This window comes from Rhinoderma darwinii, chromosome 2 (genome assembly GCF_050947455.1).
Source record: "Rhinoderma darwinii isolate aRhiDar2 chromosome 2, aRhiDar2.hap1, whole genome shotgun sequence".
Taxonomy (NCBI): Eukaryota; Metazoa; Chordata; class Amphibia; order Anura; family Rhinodermatidae; genus Rhinoderma; species Rhinoderma darwinii.
In genome coordinates, this window is record NC_134688.1 from 479,986,584 (window position 1) to 480,008,769 (window position 22,186).

The 22,186-nt window shown below is 53.9% G+C and overlaps 1 protein-coding gene across 4 annotated transcripts in view; it reads left to right on the plus strand.

The window, feature by feature from the left end:
• Positions 1-22,186, plus strand: part of GSK3B (glycogen synthase kinase 3 beta) — a 94,887-nt gene that overhangs the window by 41,209 nt on the left and 31,492 nt on the right. For all 4 annotated transcript variants that reach the window (XM_075854725.1, XM_075854726.1, XM_075854723.1 and 1 more), the window contains exon 3: positions 16,745-16,828. In XM_075854725.1, the coding sequence (XP_075710840.1) occupies positions 16,745-16,828 (84 nt within the window). The remainder of the gene's footprint in view (positions 1-16,744; positions 16,829-22,186) is intronic.

Genomic DNA, 22,186 nt, shown 5'->3' on the forward strand with positions numbered 1-22,186 from the left:
TTACATGTTCTCTGTATATCTCCTCAGTGCGGGTTATTATATGTTCTCTGTATATCTCCTCAGTGCGGGGTTATTACATGTTCTCTGTATATCTCCTTAGTGCGGGGTTATTACATGTTCTCTGTATATCTCCTTAGTGCGGGGTTATTACATGTTCTCTGTATATCTCCTCAGTGCGGGTTATTATATGTTCTCTGTATATCTCCTCAGTGCGGGTTATTACATGTTCTCTGTATATCTTCTCAGTGCGGGGTTATTACATGTTCTCTGTATATCTCCTCAGTGCGGGGTTATTACGTGTTCTCTGTATATCTCCTCAGTGCGGGGTTATTATATGTTCTCTGTATATCTCCTCAGTGCGGGGTTATTATATGTTCTCTGTATATCTCCTCAGTGCGGGGTTATTACGTGTTCTCTGTATATCTCCTCAGTGCGGGGTTATTATATGTTCTCTGTATATCTCCTCAGTGCGGGGTTATTACGTGTTCTCTGTATATCTTCTCAGTGCGGGGTTATTACGTGTTCTCTGTATATCTTCTCAGTGCGGGGTTATTACGTGTTCTCTGTATATCTCCTCAGTGCGGGGTTATTACATGTTCTCTGTATATCTCCTCAGTGCGGGGTTATTACGTGTTCTCTGTATATCTTCTCAGTGCGGGGTTATTATATGTTCTCTGTATATCTCCTCAGTGCGGGGTTATTATATGTTCTCTGTATATCTCCTCAGTGCGGGGTTATTATATGTTCTCTGTATATCTCCTCAGTGCGGGGTTATTACGTGTTCTCTGTATATCTCCTCAGTGCGGGGTTATTATATGTACTCTGTATATCTCCTCAGTGCGGGGTTATTACGTGTTCTCTGTATATCTCCTCAGTGTGGGGTTATTATATGTACTCTGTATATCTCCTCAGTGCGGGGTTATTACATGTTCTCTGTATATCTCCTCAGTGCGGGGTTATTACATGTTCTCTGTATATCTCCTCAGTGCGGGGTTATTACATGTTCTCTGTATATCTCCTCAGTGCGGGGTTATTACATGTTCTCTGTATATCTCCTTAGTGCGGGGTTATTACATGTTCTCTGTATATCTCCTCAGTGCGGGGTTATTATATGTACTCTGTATATCTCCTCAGTGCGGGGTTATTGCATGTTCTCTGTATATCTCCTCAGTGCTGGGTTATTATATGTTCTCTGTATATCTCCTCAGTGCGGGTTATTATATGTTCTCTCTATATCTCCTCAGTGCGGGGTTATTACGTGTTCTCTGTATATCTCCTCAGTGCGGGGTTATTACGTGTTCTCTGTATATCTCCTCAGTGCGGGGTTATTACGTGTTCTCTGTATATCTCCTCAGTGCGGGGTTATTATGTGTTCTCTGTATATCTCCTCAGTGCGGGTTATTTCGTGTTCTCTGTATATCTCCTCAGTGCGGGGTTATTATGTGTTCTCTGTATATCTCCTCAGTGCGGGGTTATTACGTGTTCTCTGTATATCTCCTCAGTGCGGGGTTATTACATGTTCTCTGTATATCTCCTTAGTGCGGGGTTATTGCATGTTCTCTGTATATCTCCTCAGTGCGGGTTATTACATGTTCTCTGTATATCTCCTCAGTGCGGGGTTATTACATGTTTAGTTTCTGCATGTAGTAGGTCGTGTATGATGGCGGGTTTATCTTCTGGCAGGATAACACCTGATCTATACCGGAATAGCTGTCCTGATGTTCGTCAGGCTTTTTTTACTCCATGTTGCTATGTTTTGCTGGGCAGGTGCGCACAGACCCTCTGGACTTCTACTCACCATGTGATAGAGATTAGCGCTGAGGTAGTGGAGGGCACAGGAGAAGTAGTGGAGGGCACAGGAGAAGTAGTGGAGGGCACAGGACTGGAGGAGGATACAGGGGAAGTAGTAAAGGGCACAGGACTGGAGGAAGATACAGAGGAAGTAGTGGAGGGCACAGGACTGGAGGAGGATACAGGAGAAGTAGTGGAGGGCACAGGACTGGAGGAGGATACTTGGAGGGCACAGGACTGGAGGGAGGATACAGGAGTAGTGGAGGGCACAGGACTGGTGGATACAGGAGAAGTAGTGGAGGGCACAGGACTGGAGGAAGATACAGGGGAAGTAGTGGAGGGCACAGTACTGGAGGAGGATACAGGAGAAGTAGTGGAGGGCACAGGACTGGAGGAGGATACAGGAGAAGTAGTGGAGGGCACAGGACTGGAGGATACAGGAGAAGTAGTGGAGGGCACAGGACTGGAGGGAGGATACAGGAGAAGTAGTGGAGGGCACAGGAGAAGTAGTGGAGGGCACAGGACTGGAGGAAGATATAGGGGAAGTAGTGGGGGGCACAGGACTGGAGGAGGATACAGGGGAAGTAGTGAAGGGCACAGGACTGGAGGAGGATACAGGGGGAGTAGTGGAGAGCACAGGATTGGAGGAAGATACAGGGGAAGTAGTGGAGGGCACAGGACTGGAGGAAGATACAGGGGAAGTAGTGGAGGGCACAGGACTGGTGGATACAGGAGAAGTAGTGGAGGGCACAGGACTGGAGGATGATACAGGGGAAGTAGTGGAGGGCACAGGACTGGAGGAAGATACAGGGGAAGTAGTGAAGGGCACAGGTCTGGAGGAGGATACAGGGGGAGTAGTGGAGGGCACAGGACTGGAGGAGGATACAGGAGAAGTATTGGAGGGCACAGGACTGGTGGATACAGGAGAAGTAGTGGAGGGCACAGGACTGGAGGATGATACAGGGGAAGTAGTGGAGGGCACAGGACTGGAGGAAGATACAGGGGAAGTAGTGGAGGGCACAGGAATGGAGGAAGATACAGGGGAAGTAATGGAGGGCACAGGACTGGAGGAGAATACAGAAGTAGTGGAGGGCACAGGACTGGAGGAGGATACAGGAGAAGTAGTGGAGGGCACAGGACTGGAGGAAGATACAGGGGAAGTAGTGGAGGGCACAGGACTGGAGGAAGATACAGGGGAAGTAGTGGAGGGCACAGGAATGGAGGAAGATTCAGGGGAAGTAATGGAGGGCACAGGACTGGAGGAGAATACAGGAGAAGTAGTGGGGGGCAGAGGACTGGAGGAGGATACAGGAGAAGTAGTGGAGGGCACAGGACTGGAGGAGAATACAGGAGAAGTAGTGGCGGGCACAGGACTGGAGGAAGATACAGGGGAAGTAGTGGAGGGCACAGGGCCGGAGGAGGATACAGGGGAAGTAGTTGGGGCACAGGACTGGAGGGTACAGGGGAAGTAGTGGGGGGGAAACGGCACTGGAGGAGGATACAGGGGAAGTAGTGGGGGCACAGGACTGGAGGAGGATACAGGATAAGTAGTGGAGGGCACAGGACACGAGGAGGATACAGGAGAAGTAGTGGAGGGCACAGGACACGAGGAGGATACAGGAGAAGTAGTGGAGGGCACAGGACTGGAGGAGGATACAGGAGAAGTAGTGGAGGGCACAGGACCGGAGGAGGATACAGGAGAAGTAGTGGAGGGCACAGGACCGGTGGAGGATACAGGAGAAGTAGTGGAGGGCACAGGACTGGAGGAGGATACAGGAGAAGTAGTGGAGGGCACAGGACTGGAGGGGAGGATACAGGATAAGTAGTGGGGGCACAGGACCGGAGGAGGATACAGGGGAAGTAGTGGGGGGGAAACAGCACTGGAGGAGGATACAGGAGAAGTAGTGGAGGGCACAGGACCGGAGGAGGATACAGGAGAAGTAGTGGAGGACACAGGACCGGAGGAGGATACAGGAGAAGTAGTGGAGGGCACAGGACTGGAGGAGGATACAGGAGAAGTGGTGGAGGGCACAGGACTGGAGGAGGATACAGGAGAAGTGGTGGAGGGCACAGGAGTGGAGGAGGATACAGGAGAAGTGGTGGAGGGCAGAGGACCGGAGGAGGATACAGGGGAAGTAGTGGAGGTCACAGGACTGGAGGAGGATACAGGATAAGTAGTGGAGGGCACAGGACACGAGGAGGATACAGGAGAAGTAGTGGAGGGCACAGGACACGAGGAGGATACAGGAGAAGTAGTGGAGGGCACAGGACTGGAGGAGGATACAGGAGAAGTAGTGGAGGGCACAGGACCGGAGGAGGATACAGGAGAAGTAGTGGAGGGCACAGGACCGGTGGAGGATACAGGAGAAGTAGTGGAGGGCACAGGACCGGAGGAGGATACAGGAGAAGTAGTGGGGGCACAGGACCGGAGGAGGATACAGGGGAAGTAGTGGGGGGGAAACGGCACTGGAGGAGGATACAGGGGAAGTAATAGAGGGCACAGGACCGGAGGAGGATACAGGAGAAGTAGTGGAGGGCACAGGACTGGAGGAGGATACAGGAGAAGTGGTGGAGGGCACAGGACTGGAGGAGGATACAGGAGAAGTGGTGGAGGGCACAGGAGTGGAGGAGGATACAGGGGAAGTAGTGGAGGGCACAGGACTGGAGGAGGATACAGGAGAAGTAGTGGAGGGCACAGGACTGGAGGATACAGGAGAAGTAGTGGAGGGCAGAGGACTGGAGGAGGATACAGGAGAAGTAGTGGAGGGCACAGGACTGGAGGAGGATACAGGAGAAGTAGTGGAGGGCACAGGAGAAGTAGTGGAGGGCACAGGACTGGAGGAAGATATAGGGGAAGTAGTGGGGGGCACAGGACTGGAGGAGGATACAGGGGAAGTAGTGAAGGGCACAGGACTGGAGGAGGATACAGGGGGAGTAGTGGAGAGCACAGGATTGGAGGAGGATACAGGGGAAGTAGTGGAGGGCACAGGACTGGAGGGGAGGATACAGGAGAAGTAGTGGAGGGCACAAGACCGGAGGAGGATACAGGGGAAGTAGTGGAGGGCACAGGACTGGAGGAAGATACAGGGGAAGTAGTAGAGGGCCCAGGACTGGAGGAGAATACAGGAGAAGTAGTGGAGGGCACAGGACCGGAGGAGGATACAGGAGAAGTAGTGGAGGGCACAGGACTGGAGGAGGATACAGGAGAAGTGGTGGAGGGCACAGGACTGGAGGAGGATACAGGAGAAGTGGTGGAGGGCACAGGAGTGGAGGAGGATACAGGGGAAGTAGTGGAGGGCACAGGACTGGAGGAGGATACAGGAGAAGTAGTGGAGGGCACAGGACTGGAGGATACAGGAGAAGTAGTGGAGGGCAGAGGACTGGAGGAGGATACAGGAGAAGTAGTGGAGGGCACAGGACTGGAGGAGGATACAGGAGAAGTAGTGGAGGGCACAGGAGAAGTAGTGGAGGGCACAGGACTGGAGGAAGATATAGGGGAAGTAGTGGGGGGCACAGGACTGGAGGAGGATACAGGGGAAGTAGTGAAGGGCACAGGACTGGAGGAGGATACAGGGGGAGTAGTGGAGAGCACAGGATTGGAGGAGGATACAGGGGAAGTAGTGGAGGGCACAGGACTGGAGGGGAGGATACAGGAGAAGTAGTGGAGGGCACAAGACCGGAGGAGGATACAGGGGAAGTAGTGGAGGGCACAGGACTGGAGGAAGATACAGGGGAAGTAGTAGAGGGCCCAGGACTGGAGGAGAATACAGGAGAAGTAGTGGAGGGCACAGGACTGGAGGAGGATACAGGGGAAGTAGGGGAGGGCACAAGACCGGAGGAGGATACAGGAGAAGTAGTGGGGGGGGAAACGGCACTGGAGGAGGATACAGGGGAAGTAGTGGAGGGCACAGGGCCGGAGGAGGATACAGGAGAAGTAGTGGGGGCACAGGACCGGAGGAGGATACAGGAGAAGTAGTGGGGGGGAAACGGCACTGGAGGAGGATACAGGGGAAGTAGTGGAGGGCACAGGACCGGAGGAGGATACAGGAGAAGTAGTGGAGGGCACAGGACTGGATGAGGATACAGGAGAAGTAGTGGGGGCACAGGACTGGAGGAGGATACAGGAGAAGTAGTGGAGGGCACAGGACTGGAGGAGGATACAGGAGAAGTGGTAGAGGGCACAGGACTGGAGGAGGATACAGGAGAAGTGGTGGAGGGCAGAGGACCGGAGGAGGATACAGGAGAAGTAGTGGGGACACAGGACCGGAGGAGGATACAGGAGAAGTAGTGGAGGGCACAGGACTGGAGGAGGATACAGGGGAAGTAGTGGAGGGCACAGGACTGGAGGAGGATACAGGAGAAGTAGTGGGGGCACAGGACTGGAGGAGGATACAGGAGAAGTGGTGGAGGGCAGAGGACCGGAGGAGGATACAGGAGAAGTAGTGGAGGGCACAGGACTGGAGGAGGATACAGGGGAAGTAGTGGAGGGCACAGGACCGGAGGAGGATACAGGAGAAGTAGTGGGGACACAGGACCGGAGGAGGATACAGGAGAAGTAGTGGAGGGCACAGGACTGGAGGAGGATACAGGGGAAGTAGTGGAGGGCACAGGACTGGAGGAGGATACATCAGAAGTAGTGGGGGCACAGGACTGGAGGAGGATACAGGAGAAGTGGTGGAGGGCAGAGGACCGGAGGAGGATACAGGAGAAGTAGTGGAGGGCACAGGATTGGAGGAGGATACAGGGGAAGTAGTGGAGGGCACAGGACTGGAGGGGAGGATACAGGAGAAGTAGTGGAGGGCACAAGACCGGAGGAGGATACAGGGGAAGTAGTGGAGGGCACAGGACTGGAGGAAGATACAGGGGAAGCAGTGGGAGGCAGAGAACTGGAGGAGAATACAGGAGAAGTAGTGGGGGGGGGGGGAAACGGCACTGGAGGAGGATACAGGAGAAGTAGTGGGGGCACAGGACTGGAGGAGGATACAGGGGAAGTAGTGGAGGGCACAGGACCGGAGGAGGATACAGGGGAAGTAGTGGGGGGGAAACGGCACTGGAGGAGGATACAGGGGAAGTAATGGAGGGCACAGGACTGGAGGAGGATACAGGGGAAGTAATGGAGGGCCCAGGACTGGAGGAGAATACAGGAGAAGTAGTGGAGGGCACAGGACTGGAGGAGGATACAGGGGAAGTAGGGGAGGGCACAAGACCGGAGGAGGATACAGGAGAAGTAGTGGGGGGGAAACGGCACTGGAGGAGGATACAGGGGAAGTAGTGGAGGGCACAGGGCCGGAGGAGGATACAGGAGAAGTAGTGGGGGCACAGGACCGGAGGAGGATACAGGAGAAGTAGTGGAGGGCACAGGACTGGATGAGGATACAGGAGAAGTAGTGGGGGCACAGGACTGGAGGAGGATACAGGAGAAGTAGTGGAGGGCACAGGACTGGAGGAGGATACAGGAGAAGTGGTGGAGGGCACAGGACTGGAGGAGGATACAGGAGAAGTGGTGGAGGGCAGAGGACCGAAGGAGGATACAGGAGAAGTAGTGGGGACACAGGACCGGAGGAGGATACAGGAGAAGTAGTGGGGGCACAGGACTGGAGGAGGATACAGGAGAAGTGGTGGAGGGCAGAGGACCGGAGGAGGATACAGGAGAAGTAGTGGAGGGCACAGGACTGGAGGAGGATACAGGGGAAGTAGTGGAGGGCACAGGACCGGAGGAGGATACAGGGGAAGTAGTGGAGGGCACAGGACTGGAGGAGGATACAGGAGAAGTAGTGGGGGCACAGGACTGGAGGAGGATACAGGGGAAGTAGTGGAGGGCACAGGACCGGAGGAGGATACAGGGGAAGTAGTGGGGGGGAAACGGCACTGGAGGAGGATACAGGGGAAGTAATGGAGGGCACAGGACTGGAGGAGGATACAGGGGAAGTAGTGGAGGGCCCTGGACTGGAGGAGTATACAGGAGAAGTAGTGGGGGCAGAGGACTGGAGGAGGATACAGGAGAAGTAGTGGGGGCACAGGACCGGAGGAGGATACAGGAGAAGTAGTGGAGGGCACAGGACTTGAGGAGGATACAGGAGAAGTAGTGGGGGCACAGGACTGGAGGAGGATACAGGAGAAGTAGTGGAGGGCACAGGACTGGAGGAGGATACAGGAGAAGTGGTGGAGGGCACAGGACTGGAGGAGGATACAGGAGAAGTGGTGGAGGGCAGAGGACCGGAGGAGGATACAGGAGAAGTAGTGGGGACACAGGACCGGAGGAGGATACAGGAGAAGTAGTGGAGGGCACAGGACTGGAGGAGGATACAGGGGAAGTAGTGGAGGGCACAGGACTGGAGGAGGATACAGGAGAAGTAGTGGGGGCACAGGACTGGAGGAGGATACAGGAGAAGTAGTGGAGGGCACAGGACTGGAGGAGGATACAGGAGAAGTAGTGGAGGGCACAGGACTGGAGGAGGATACAGGGGAAGTAGTGGAGGGCACAGGACCGGAGGAGGATACAGGGTAAGTAGTGGGGGGGGAAACGGCACTGGAGGAGGATACAGGGGAAGTAATAGAGGGCACAGGACCGGAGGAGGATACAGGAGAAGTAGTGGAGGGCACAGGACTGGAGGAGGATACAGGAGAAGTGGTGGAGGGCACAGGACTGGAGGAGGATACAGGAGAAGTGGTGGAGGGCACAGGAGTGGAGGAGGATACAGGGGAAGTAGTGGAGGGCACAGGACTGGAGGAGGATACAGGAGAAGTAGTGGAGGGCACAGGACTGGAGGATACAGGAGAAGTAGTGGAGGGCAGAGGACTGGAGGAGGATACAGGAGAAGTAGTGGAGGGCACAGGACTGGAGGAGGATACAGGAGAAGTAGTGGGGGCACAGGACCGGAGGAGGATACATGAGGAGTGGGGGCACAGGACTGGAGGAGGATACAGGGGAAGTAGTGGAGGGCACATGACTGGAGGAGGATACAGGGGAAGTAGTGGAGGGCACAGGACTGGAGGGGAGGATACAGGAGAAGTAGTGGAGGGCACAAGACCGGAGGAGGATACAGGGGAAGTAGTGGAGGGCACAGGACTGGAGGAAGATCCAGGGGAAGCAGTGGGAGGCAGAGAACTGGAGGAGAATACAGGAGAAGTAGTGGGGGGGGGGAAACGGCACTGGAGGAGGATACAGGAGAAGTAGTGGGGGCACAGGACTGGAGGAGGATACAGGGGAAGTAGTGGAGGGCACAGGACCGGAGGAGGATACAGGGGAAGTAGTGGGGGGGAAACGGCACTGGAGGAGGATACAGGGGAAGTAATGGAGGGCACAGGACTGGAGGAGGATACAGGGGAAGTAGTGGAGGGCCCAGGACTGGAGGAGAATACAGGAGAAGTAGTGAAGGGCACAGGACTGGAGGAGGATACAGGGGAAGTAGTGGAGGGCACAAGACCGGAGGAGGATACAGGAGAAGTAGTGGGGGGGAAACGGCACTGGAGGAGGATACAGGGAAAGTAGTGGAGGGCACAGGACTGGATGAGGATACAGGAGAAGTAGTGGGGGCACAGGACTGGAGGAGGATACAGGAGAAGTAGTGGAGGGCACAGGACTGGAGGAGGATACAGGAGAAGTGGTGGAGGGCACAGGACTGGAGGAGGATACAGGAGAAGTGGTGGAGGGCAGAGGACCGGAGGAGGATACAGGAGAAGTAGTGGGGACACAGGACCGGAGGAGGATACAGGAGAAGTAGTGGAGGGCACAGGACTGGAGGAGGATACAGGGGAAGTAGTGGAGGGCACAGGACTGGAGGAGGATACAGGATAAGTAGTGGGGGCACAGGACTGGAGGAGGATACAGGAGAAGTGGTGGAGGGCAGAGGACCGGAGGAGGATACAGGAGAAGTAGTGGAGGGCACAGGACTGGAGGAGGATACAGGGGAAGTAGTGGAGGGCACAGGACCGGAGGAGGATACAGGGGAAGTAGTGGAGGGCACAGGACTGGAGGAGGATACAGGAGAAGTAGTGGGGGCACAGGACTGGAGGAGGATACAGGGGAAGTAGTGGAGGGCACAGGACCGGAGGAGGATACAGGGGAAGTAGTGGGGGGGAAACGGCACTGGAGGAGGATACAGGGGAAGTAATGGAGGGCACAGGACTGGAGGAGGATACAGGGGAAGTAGTGGAGGGCCCTGGACTGGAGGAGAATACAGGAGAAGTAGTGGGGGCAGAGGACTGGAGGAGGATACAGGAGAAGTAGTGGGGGCACAGGACCGTAGGAGGATACAGGAGAAGTAGTGGAGGGCACAGGACTTGAGGAGGATACAGGAGAAGTAGTGGGGGCACAGGACTGGTGGAGGATACAGGAGAAGTAGTGGAGGGCACAGGACTGGAGGAGGATACAGGAGAAGTGGTGGAGGGCACAGGACTGGAGGAGGATACAGGAGAAGTGGTGGAGGGCAGAGGACCGGAGGAGGATACAGGAGAAGTAGTGGGGACACAGGACCGGAGGAGGATACAGGAGAAGTAGTGGAGGGCACAGGACTGGAGGAGGATACAGGGGAAGTAGTGGAGGGCACAGGACTGGAGGAGGATACAGGAGAAGTAGTGGGGGCACAGGACTGGAGGAGGATACAGGAGAAGTAGTGGAGGGCACAGGACTGGAGGAGGATACATTAGAAGTAGTGGAGGGCACAGGACTGGAGGAGGATACAGGGGAAGTAGTGGAGGGCACAGGACCGGAGGAGGATACAGGGTAAGTAGTGGGGGGGGAAACGGCACTGGAGGAGGATACAGGGGAAGTAGTGGAGGGCACAGGACTGGAGGAGGATACAGGAGAAGTAGTGGGGGCACAGGACTGGAGGAGGATACAGGAGAAGTAGTGGAGGGCACAGGACTGGAGGAGGATACATTAGAAGTAGTGGAGGGCACAGGACTGGAGGAGGATACAGGGGAAGTAGTGGAGGGCACAGGACCGGAGGAGGATACAGGGTAAGTAGTGGGGGGGGAAACGGCACTGGAGGAGGATACAGGGGAAGTAATAGAGGGCACAGGACCGGAGGAGGATACAGGAGAAGTAGTGGAGGGCACAGGACTGGAGGAGGATACAGGAGAAGTGGTGGAGGGCACAGGACTGGAGGAGGATACAGGGGGAAGTAGTGGGGGGCACAGGACTGGAGGGGAGGATACAGGAGAAGTAGTGGAGGGCACAAGACCGGAGGAGGATACAGGGGAAGTAGTGGATGGCAGAGAACTGGAGGAGGATACAGGAGAAGTAGTGGGGGCACAGGACTGGAGGAGGATACAGGGGAAGTAGTGGGGGCACAGGACTGGAGGAGGATATAGGAGAAGTAGTGGAGGGCACAGGACTGGAGGAGGATACAGGAGAAGTGGTGGAGGGCAGAGGACCGGAGGAGGATACAGGAGAAGTAGTGGGGACACAGGACCGGAGGAGGATACAGGAGAAGTAGTGGAGGGCACAGGACTGGAGGAGGATACAGGAGAAGTAGTGGGGGCACAGGACTGGAGGAGGATACAGGAGAAGTAGTGGAGGGCACAGGACTGGAGGAGGATACAGGAGAAGTAGTGGAGGCCACAGGACTGGAGGAGGATACAGGGGAAGTAGTGGAGGGCACAGGACCGGAGGAGGATACAGGGGAACTAGTGGGGGGGAAACGGCACTGGAGGAGGATACAGGGGAAGTAGTGGATGGCAGAGAACTGGAGGAGGATACAGGAGAAGTAGTGGGGGCACAGGACTGGAGGAGGATACAGGGGAAGTAGTGGAGGGCACAAGACCGGAGGAGGATACAGGAGAAGTAGTGGGGGGGAAACGGCATTGGAGGAGGATACAGGGAAAGTAGTGGAGGGCACAGGGCTGGAGGAGGATACAGGAGAAGTAGTGGGGGCACAGGACCGGAGGAGGATACAGGAGAAGTAGTGGAGGGCACAGGACTGGATGAGGATACAGGAGAAGTAGTGGGGGCACAGGACTGGAGGAGGATACAGGAGAAGTAGTGGAGGGCACAGGACTGGAGGAGGATACAGGAGAAGTGGTGGAGGGCACAGGACTGGAGGAGGATACAGGAGAAGTGGTGGAGGGCAGAGGACCGGAGGAGGATACAGGAGAAGTAGTGGGGACACAGGACCGGAGGAGGATACAGGAGAAGTAGTGGAGGGCACAGGACTGGAGGAGGATACAGGGGAAGTAGTGGAGGGCACAGGACTGGAGGAGGATACAGGAGAAGTAGTGGGGGCACAGGACTGGAGGAGGATACAGGAGAAGTGGTGGAGGGCAGAGGACCGGAGGAGGATACAGGAGAAGTAGTGGAGGGCACAGGACTGGAGGAGGATACAGGGGAAGTAGTGGAGGGCACAGGACCGGAGGAGGATACAGGGGAAGTAGTGGAGGGCACAGGACTGGAGGAGGATACAGCAGAAGTAGTGGGGGCACAGGACTGGAGGAGGATACAGGGGAAGTAGTGGAGGGCACAGGACCGGAGGAGGATACAGGGGAAGTAGTGGGGGGGAAACGGCACTGGAGGAGGATACAGGGGAAGTAATGGAGGGCACAGGACTGGAGGAGGATACAGGGGAAGTAGTGGAGGGCCCTGGACTGGAGGAGAATACAGGAGAAGTAGTGGGGGCAGAGGACTGGAGGAGGATACAGGAGAAGTAGTGGGGGCACAGGACCGGAGGAGGATACAGGAGAAGTAGTGGAGGGCACAGGACTTGAGGAGGATACAGGAGAAGTAGTGGAGGGCACAGGACTGGAGGAGGATACAGGAGAAGTGGTGGAGGGCAGAGGACCGGAGGAGGATACAGGAGAAGTAGTGGGGACACAGGACCGGAGGAGGATACAGGAGAAGTAGTGGAGGGCACAGGACTGGAGGAGGATACAGGAGAAGTAGTGGGGGCACAGGACTGGAGGAGGATACAGGAGAAGTAGTGGAGGGCACAGGACTGGAGGAGGATACAGGAGAAGTAGTGGAGGCCACAGGACTGGAGGAGGATACAGGGGAAGTAGTGGAGGGCACAGGACCGGAGGAGGATACAGGGGAAGTAGTGGGGGGGAAACGGCACTGGAGGAGATTACAGGGGAAGTAATGGAGGGCACAGGACCGGAGGAGGATACAGGAGAAGTAGTGGAGGGCACAGGACTGGAGGAGGATACAGGAGAAGTGGTGGAGGGCACAGGACTGGAGGAGGATACAGGGGGAAGTAGTGGGGGGCACAGGACTGGAGGGGAGGATACAGGAGAAGTAGTGGAGGGCACAAGACCGGAGGAGGATACAGGGGAAGTAGTGGATGGCAGAGAACTGGAGGAGGATACAGGAGAAGTAGTGGGGGCACAGGACTGGAGGAGGATACAGGGGAAGTAGTGGGGGCACAGGACTGGAGGAGGATACAGGAGAAGTAGTGGAGGGCACAGGACTGGAGGAGGATACAGGAGAAGTGGTGGAGGGCAGAGGACCGGAGGAGGATACAGGAGAAGTAGTGGGGACACAGGACCGGAGGAGGATACAGGAGAAGTAGTGGAGGGCACAGGACTGGAGGAGGATACAGGGGAAGTAGTGGAGGGCACAGAACTGGAGGAGGATACAGGAGAAGTAGTGGGGGCACAGGACTGGAGGAGGATACAGGAGAAGTAGTGGAGGGCACAGGACTGGAGGAGGATACAGGAGAAGTAGTGGAGGGCACAGGACTGGAGGAGGATACAGGAGAAGTAGTGGAGGACACAGGACTGGAGGAGGATACAGGAGAAGTAGTGGAGGGCACAGGACTGGAGGAGGATACAGGAGAAGTAGTGGAGGGCACAGGACTGGAGGAGGATACAGGGGAAGTAGTGGAGGGCACAGGACCGGAGGAGGATACAGGGGAAGTAGTGGGGGGGAAACGGCACTGGAGGAGGATATAGGGGAAGTAATGGAGTGCACAGGACCGGAGGAGGATACAGGAGAAGTAGTGGAGGGCACAGGACTGGAGGAGGATACAGGAGAAGTGGTGGAGGGCACAAGACCGGAGGAGGATACAGGGGAAGTAGTGGGGGCAGAGAACTGGAGGAGAATACAGGAGAAGTAGTGGAGGGCACGGGACTGGAGGGGAGGATACAGGAGAAGTAGTGGAGGGCACAAGACCGGAGGAGGATACAGGGGAAGTAGTGGAGGGCACAGGACTGGAGGAGGATACAGGGGAAGTAGTGGAGGGCACAGGACTGGAGGAGGATACAGGGGAAGTAGTGGAGGGCACAGGACTGGAGGAGGATACAGGGGAAGTAGTGGAGGGCACAGGACCGGAGGAGGATACAGGAGAAGTAGTGGGGGGGAAACGGCACTGGAGGAGGATACAGGGGAAGTAGTGGGGGCACAGGACTGGAGGAGGATACAGGGGAAGTAGTGGGGGCACAGGACTGGAGGAGGATACAGGGGAAGTAGTGGGGGCACAGGACTGGAGGAGGATACAGGAGAAGTAGTGGGGGCACAGGACTGGAGGAGGATACAGGAGAAGTAGTGGAGGGCACAGGACTGGAGGAGGATACAGGAGAAGTAGTGGAGGGCACAGGACTGGAGGAGGATACAGGAGAAGTAGTGGGGGGCACAGGACTGGAGGAGGATACGGGAGAAGTAGTGGAGGGCACAGGACTGGAGGAGGATACAGGAGAAGTAGTGGAGGGCACAGGACCGGAAGAGGATACAGGAGAAGTAGTGGAGGGCACAGGACCGGAGGAGGATACAGGAGAAGTAGTGGGGGGGAAATGGCACTGGAGGAGGATACAGGGGAAGTAGTGGAGGGCACAGGACCGGAGGAGGATACAGGAGAAGTAGTGGGGGGGAAACGGCACTGGAGGAGGATACAGGAGAAGTAGTGGGGGGGAAACGGCACTGGAGGAGGATACAGGGGAAGTAGTGGAGGGCACAGGACCGGAGGAGGATACAGGAGAAGTAGTGGGGGGGAAACGGCACTGGAGGAGGATACAGGAGAAGTAGTGGGGGGGAAACGGCACTGGAGGAGGATACAGGGGAAGTAGTGGGGGCACAGGACTGGAGGAGGATACAGGAGAAGTAGTGGAGGGCACAGGACTGGAGGAGGATACAGGAGAAGTAGTGGGGGGGAAACGGCACTGGAGGAGGATACAGGAGAAGCAGTGGGGGGGAAACGGCACTGGAGGAGGATACAGGAGAAGTAGTGGAGGGCACAGGGCCGGAGGCCGCAGCTTCCTCCTGTGGAGGCTTTGGATGCTTGTGCTGCTGCCCTCTGCTGGATGTTGTATGTCTTGCTGTTGTCCCTTATTTCAGTCTTTTTTTTACTCTGGTTACTCACCTGTCACATGACCTGGGCCGCACTCTTCCTGTTGCCACCATACTGCTTTTTCAGGTCTGTGCTGTTCTGCCGTTTGTATTTTTTTAATTAGTTATAATTAGTTTTTTATAAGCTTGGCACAGATTCATTGTCCAAAAATAGCAACGTGTAAGTAAGTGAGACGACGACCTGGCGTCACCGCTGCCACCACTGGAGAAAGGTGATGACCGGTCACTACTGAATGAGCACTCCGTCCACGACCGCCATGACAGGACGTATGCGAGATCCGAACCCTGATCCGCCTCTGCCCAGGTCTCATTGCATCGCGGATGGAGTTTTTGGAGTCGTGTGTTTTTTTAATATGGAGTTGGCAGATTTGCCTGCAGAGTGAATGTCTCCGCTTTTGCCGTCGGCGGCTTGTCAGGAAAAGTGAGAGTAATTATCTGATATTTTATTCATGGCGGCTGCTAGATCCGAGGACATTGAACCGGTTGAGATCTTTTCTGTAATGATCAGTTGATTGCATTTTCTCATTTCGCTGACAGAATTAGTCGCCTGCTAACAATAAGTCTGACGGATATGAGAGGCTCGTCAGACGAGGAGGACCCGGCGCAGGCGCGTAATTGGCCGACCAGATCGGTGCTTTTCAGTCGTGTAAAAATCATGGTGTTGATAAGTGTTGCAAATTTCTAATAATTTCCAAGATCCCTGCTTGCTATCAATGAATGGGAAGCCTTTACCGACCTGATCCTTATGAAGGTTTTCTATAATTGTAGCCGGTCACGGCTGATACGTTTTACCTTCTATGATACATTGTAGCAGACTATCAGGAGACCGCTGTATGTAGCTCAGAGGTTGGCGTGCAATGCTCTGTCAGCAGGACTAGGTCAGGATATAAACCTGTGGATTTAAACAAAGCGTGTTTTCATTCACTAATGGTAAGCAGAGGTCTTGAAAATGGTGGGGAATTGAAGCACAAAGTATGTTAGAAAAATGTTGAACTTGTCATTATAAAGTGATTCCGTATCAACCTAAAAGCAGAAGGCCGGGTCTTAGGTCGTGGAGGAAACATCGGAACCGCTGGTCATTAGAGCCCGTGTCCTCCTCTCTGGGGGCTCGGTGGGATTTGGCCTAGAGTACCCCCATCACTGATGTCTACGCCATTGGCCGGGTGCTGGGGCTGTTGTCTCCGCGACAATGACGTTTCCTATAGGATCCCATTACGTGGCCGCACAGCTCTCTGGATATGTTATGTCACGTCAGGACTGTAAATATGGCTGCCTGTGCAGATCTCCTAGCGTCCTTCCAGTTGTGCAGATATATGGGGGAGGGGGGACGTATATCTGCATGGCCAGGAACATGCGCTGTTCACCCTTCAGTCTTTCATGGCCGTCACATTGGTTGTCACTCCTTAATGGCGATGATTATTTTTTTTGGGGGGGGGGGGGGGAGGGTGTTCCTGTATAAATCGGCAGTTTCAGGAGTGTGAGGATGACTGGACGACAACCAATATGGCTGCCACTACTGCCCCATAGAGTGGGTGACCCATCCATTCACCTCCGCCCTGCTGCGTCAGTAACGCTTTGTTTCGGGATCCTGATGCGGAGTTCATGTTTGTCCCGTTATTTACCGTTGTTGCGTTAAATAAGATGATAATTTTGTGTGTTTTTTTCATTACATTTCAGAATCGGGAGCTGCAAATAATGAGAAAGCTGGATCACTGCAACATTGTGCGGCTTCGTTACTTCTTCTATTCCAGTGGAGAGAAGGTGAGTGCTGGGGACGTCCTGGAGACTTGTGGAGATGAGTCCGATGTCATGGCTGCGAGGCCGTGGCGTGAAGAAGCACTGCGCTTTTTTTTTCTTCTATTGTAGCCTCCATTTGTACATTGGTGTTTCAGTGGGGTGCTGTGTGCAAAAATACTTACCGATCCCCGCATCTTGTCGTTTTTTAGGTCCAGCGCCGCTCACGTGATCTTCATTCTGACCAGATCTGGAATCGCTGCTTTTCAGAAAACCGCATTCCCATGGAGCCTCGTTCTGGCCTCGTTCTGGCGCCCACAGGAATGCAATGACAGCCTGAGTTTCGTTTTATTCAAGAGCACAGTGAGTCCGGACAATTCAGAGGAAAGATCGATCACGTGAGCGGCGCTGGACCAGAAAAGTACAAGATGCGGGGATCAGTAAGTGTTTTTGCACGCAGCACCCCAGTGACACACCAAATGGAGGCTGCAATACAAAAAACAAAAAGTGGAGTGCTCCTTTAATATTGTCATAGTGGTCTATGGAGCGGTGACCGATATTATGTGATGTATCCGGGATGTGACGGCAGGTGACAGGTATTATGTGATGTATCCGGGATGTGACGGCAGGTGACAGGTATTATGTGATGTATCCGGGATGTGACAGCAGGTGACAGGTATTATGTGATGTATCCGGGATGTGACGGCAGGTGACGGGTATTATGTGATGTATCCGGGATGTGACGGCAGGTGACAGGTATTATGTGATGTATCCGGGATGTGACAGCAGGTGACAGGTATTATGTGATGTATCCGGGATGTGACGGCAGGTGACAGGTATTATGTGATGTATCCGGGATGTGACGGCAGGTGACAGGTATTATGTGATGTATCCGGGATGTGACAGCAGGTGACAGGTATTATGTGATGTATCCGGGATGTGACGGGTATTATGTGATGTATCCGGGATGTGACGGCAGGTGACAGATATTATGTGATGTATCTGGGATGTGACGGCAGGTGACGGGTATTATGTGATGTATCCGGGATGTGACGGCAGGTGACAGGTATTATGTGATGTATCCGGGATGTGACGGCAGGTGACAGGTATTATGTGATGTATCCGGGATGTGACGGCAGGTGACAGGTATTATGTGATGTATCCGGGATGTGACAGCAGGTGACAGGTATTATGTGATGTATCCGGGATGTGACAGCAGGTGACAGGTATTATGTGATGTATCCGGGATGTGACGGCAGGTGACAGGTATTATGTGATGTATCCGGGATGTGACAGCAGGTGACAGGTATTATGTGATGTATCCGGGATGTGACGGCAGGTGACGGGTATTATGTGATGTATCCGGGATGTGACGGCAGGTGACGGGTATTATGTGATGTATCCGGGATGTGACGGCAGGTGACGGGTATTATGTGATGTATCCGGGATGTGACAGCAGGTGACAGGTATTATGTGATGTATCCGGGATGTGACGGCAGGTGACAGGTATTATGTGATGTATCCGGGATGTGACAGCAGGTGACGGGTATTATGTGATGTATCCGGGATGTGACGGCAGGTGACGGGTATTATGTGATGTATCCGGGATGTGACAGCAGGTGACAGGTATTATGTGATGTATCCGGGATGTGACGGCAGGTGACAGGTATTATGTGATGTTTCCGGGATGTGACAGCAGGTGACAGGTATTATGTGATGTATCCGGGATGTGACGGCAGGTGACGGGTATTATGTGATGTATCCGGGATGTGACGGCAGGTGACAGGTATTATGTGATGTATCCGGGATGTGACGGCAGGTGACGGGTATTATGTGATGTATCCGGGATGTGACAGCAGGTGACAGGTATTATGTGATGTATCCGGGATGTGACGGCAGGTGACAGGTATTATGTGATGTATCCGGGATGTGACAGCAGGTGACGGGTATTATGTGATGTATCCGGGATGTGACGGCAGGTGACAGGTATTATGTGATGTATCCGGGATGTGACGGCAGGTGACAGGTATTATGTGATGTATCCGGGATGTGACGGCAGGTGACGGGTATTATGTGATGTATCCGGGATGTGACAGCAGGTGACGGGTATTATGTGATGTATCCGGGATGTGACGGCAGGTGTCAGGTATTATGTGATGTATCCGGGATGTGACGGCAGGTGACGGGTATTATGTGATGTATCCGGGATGTGACGGCAGGTGACAGGTATTATGTGATGTATCTGGGATGTGACGGCAGGTGACAGGTATTATGTGATGTATCCGGGATGTGACGGCAGGTGACAGGTATTATGTGATGTATCCGGGATGTGACGGCAGGTGACGGGTATTATGTGATGTATCCGGGATGTGACGGCAGGTGACGGGTATTATGTGATGTATCCGGGATGTGACGGCAGGTGACAGGTATTATGTGATGTATCCGGGATGTGACAGCAGGTGACAGGTATTATGTGATGTATCCGGGATGTGACGGCAGGTGACAGGTATTATGTGATGTATCCGGGATGTGACAGCAGGTGACGGGTATTATGTGATGTATCCGGGATGTGACGGCAGGTGACGGGTATTATGTGATGTATCCGGGATGTGACAGCAGGTGACGGGTATTATGTGATGTATCCGGGATGTGACGGCAGGTGACAGGTATTATGTGATGTATCCGGGATGTGACGGCAGGTGACAGATATTATGTGATGTATCCGGGATGTGACGGCAGGTGACAGGTATTATGTGATGTATCCGGGATGTGACGGCAGGTGACAGGTATGTGATGTATCCGGGATGTGACGGCAGGTGACAGGTATTATGTGATGTATCCGGGATGTGACGGCAGGTGACGGGTATTATGTGATGTATCCGGGATGTGACGGCAGGTGACAGGTATTATGTGATGTATCCGGGATGTGACGGCAGGTGACAGGTATTATGTGATGTATCCGGGATGTGACGGCAGGTGACGGGTATTATGTGATGTGACAGGTATTATGTGATGTATCCGGGATGTGACGGCAGGTGACGGGTATTATGTGATGTATCCGGGATGTGACGGCAGGTGACAGGTATTATGTGATGTATCCGGGATGTGACGGCAGGTGACGGGTATTATGTGATGTATCCGGGATGTGACGGCAGGTGACGGGTATTATGTGATGTATCCGGGATGTGACGGCAGGTGACGGGTATTATGTGATGTGACAGGTATTATGTCATGTATCCGTAATGTGACGGCAGGTGACGGGTATTATGTGATGTATCCGGGATGTGACGGCAGGTGACAGGTATTATGTGATGTATCCGGGATGTGACGGCAGGTGACAGGTATTATGTGATGTATCCGGGATGTGACAGCAGGTGACAGGTATTATGTGATGTATCTGGGATGTGACGGCAGGTGACGGGTATTATGTGATGTATCCGGGATGTGACGGCAGGTGACAGGTATTATGTGATGTATCCGGGATGTGACGGCAGGTGTCAGGTATTATGTGATGTATCCGGGATGTGACGGCAGGTGACAGGTATTATGTGATGTATCCGGGATGTGACAGCAGGTGACAGGTATTATGTGATGTATCCGGGATGTGACGGCAGGTGACGGGTATTATGTGATGTGACAGGTATTATGTGATGTATCCGGGATGTGACAGCAGGTGACGGGTATTATGTGATGTATCCGGGATGTGACGGCAGGTGACAGGTATTATGTGATGTATCCGGGATGTGACGGCAGGTGACAGGTATTATGTGATGTATCCGGGATGTGACAGCAGGTGACGGGTATTATGTGATGTATCCGGGATGTGACGGCAGGTGACAGGTATTATGTGATGTATCCGGGATGTGACAGCAGGTGACGGGTATTATGTGATGTATCCGGGATGTGACGGCAGGTGACAGGTATTATGTGATGTATCCGGGATGTGACAGCAGGTGACTGGTATTATGTGATGTATCCGGGATGTGACAGCAGGTGACAGGTATTATGTGATGTATCCGGGATGTGACGGCAGGTGACAGGTATTATGTGATGTATCCGGGATGTGACGGCAGGTGACAGGTATTATGTGATGTATCCGGGATGTGACGGCAGGTGACGGGTATTATGTAATGTATCCGGGATGTGACGGCAGGTGACAGGTATTATGTAATGTATCCGGGATGTGACGGCAGGTGACAGGTATTATGTGATGTATCCGGGATGTGACGGCAGGTGACAGATATTATGTGATGTATCCGGGATGTGACGGCAGGTGACGGGTATTATGTGATGTATCCGGGATGTGACGGCAGGTGACAGGTATTATGTGATGTATCCGGGATGTGACGGCAAGTGACAGGTATTATGTGATGTATCCGGGATGTGACGGCAAGTGACGGGTATTATGTGATGTATCCGGGATGTGACGGCAGGTGACGGGTATTATGTGATGTATCCGGGATGTGACAGCAGGTGACAGGTATGTGATGTATCTGGGATGTGACGGCAGGTGACGGGTATTATGTGATGTATCCGGGATGTGACGGCAGGTGACGGGTATTATGTGATGTATCCGGGATGTGACGGCAGGTGACGTGTATTATGTGATGTATCCGGGATGTGACGGCAGGTGACGGGTATTATGTGATGTATCCGGGATGTGACGGCAGGTGACAGGTATGTGATGTATCCGGGATGTGACGGCAGGTGACGGGTATTATGTGATGTATCCGGGATGTGACAGCAGGTGACGGGTATTATGTGATGTATCCGGGATGTGACGGCAGGTGACAGGTATTATGTGATGTATCCGGGATGTGACGGCAGGTGACAGGTATTATGTGATGTATCCGGGATGTGACGGCAGGTGACAGGTATTATGTGATGTATCCGGGATGTGACGGCAGGTGACGGGTATTATGTGATGTATCCGGGATGTGACGGCAGGTGACAGATATTATGTGATGTATCCGGGATGTGACGGCAGGTGACGGGTATTATGTGATGTATCCGGGATGTGACGGCAGGTGACAGGTATTATGTGATGTATCTGGGATGTGACGGCAGGTGACGGGTATTATGTGATGTATCCGGGATGTGACGGCAGGTGACGGGTATTATGTGATGTATCCGGGATGTGACGGCAGGTGACAGGTATTATGTGATGTATCCGGGATGTGACGGCAGGTGACAGGTATTATGTGATGTATCCGGGATGTGACGGCAGGTGACGGGTATTATGTGATGTATCCGGGATGTGACAGCAGGTGACAGGTATGTGATGTATCTGGGATGTGACGGCAGGTGACGGGTATTATGTGATGTATCCGGGATGTGACGGCAGGTGACGGGTATTATGTGATGTATCCGGGATGTGACGGCAGG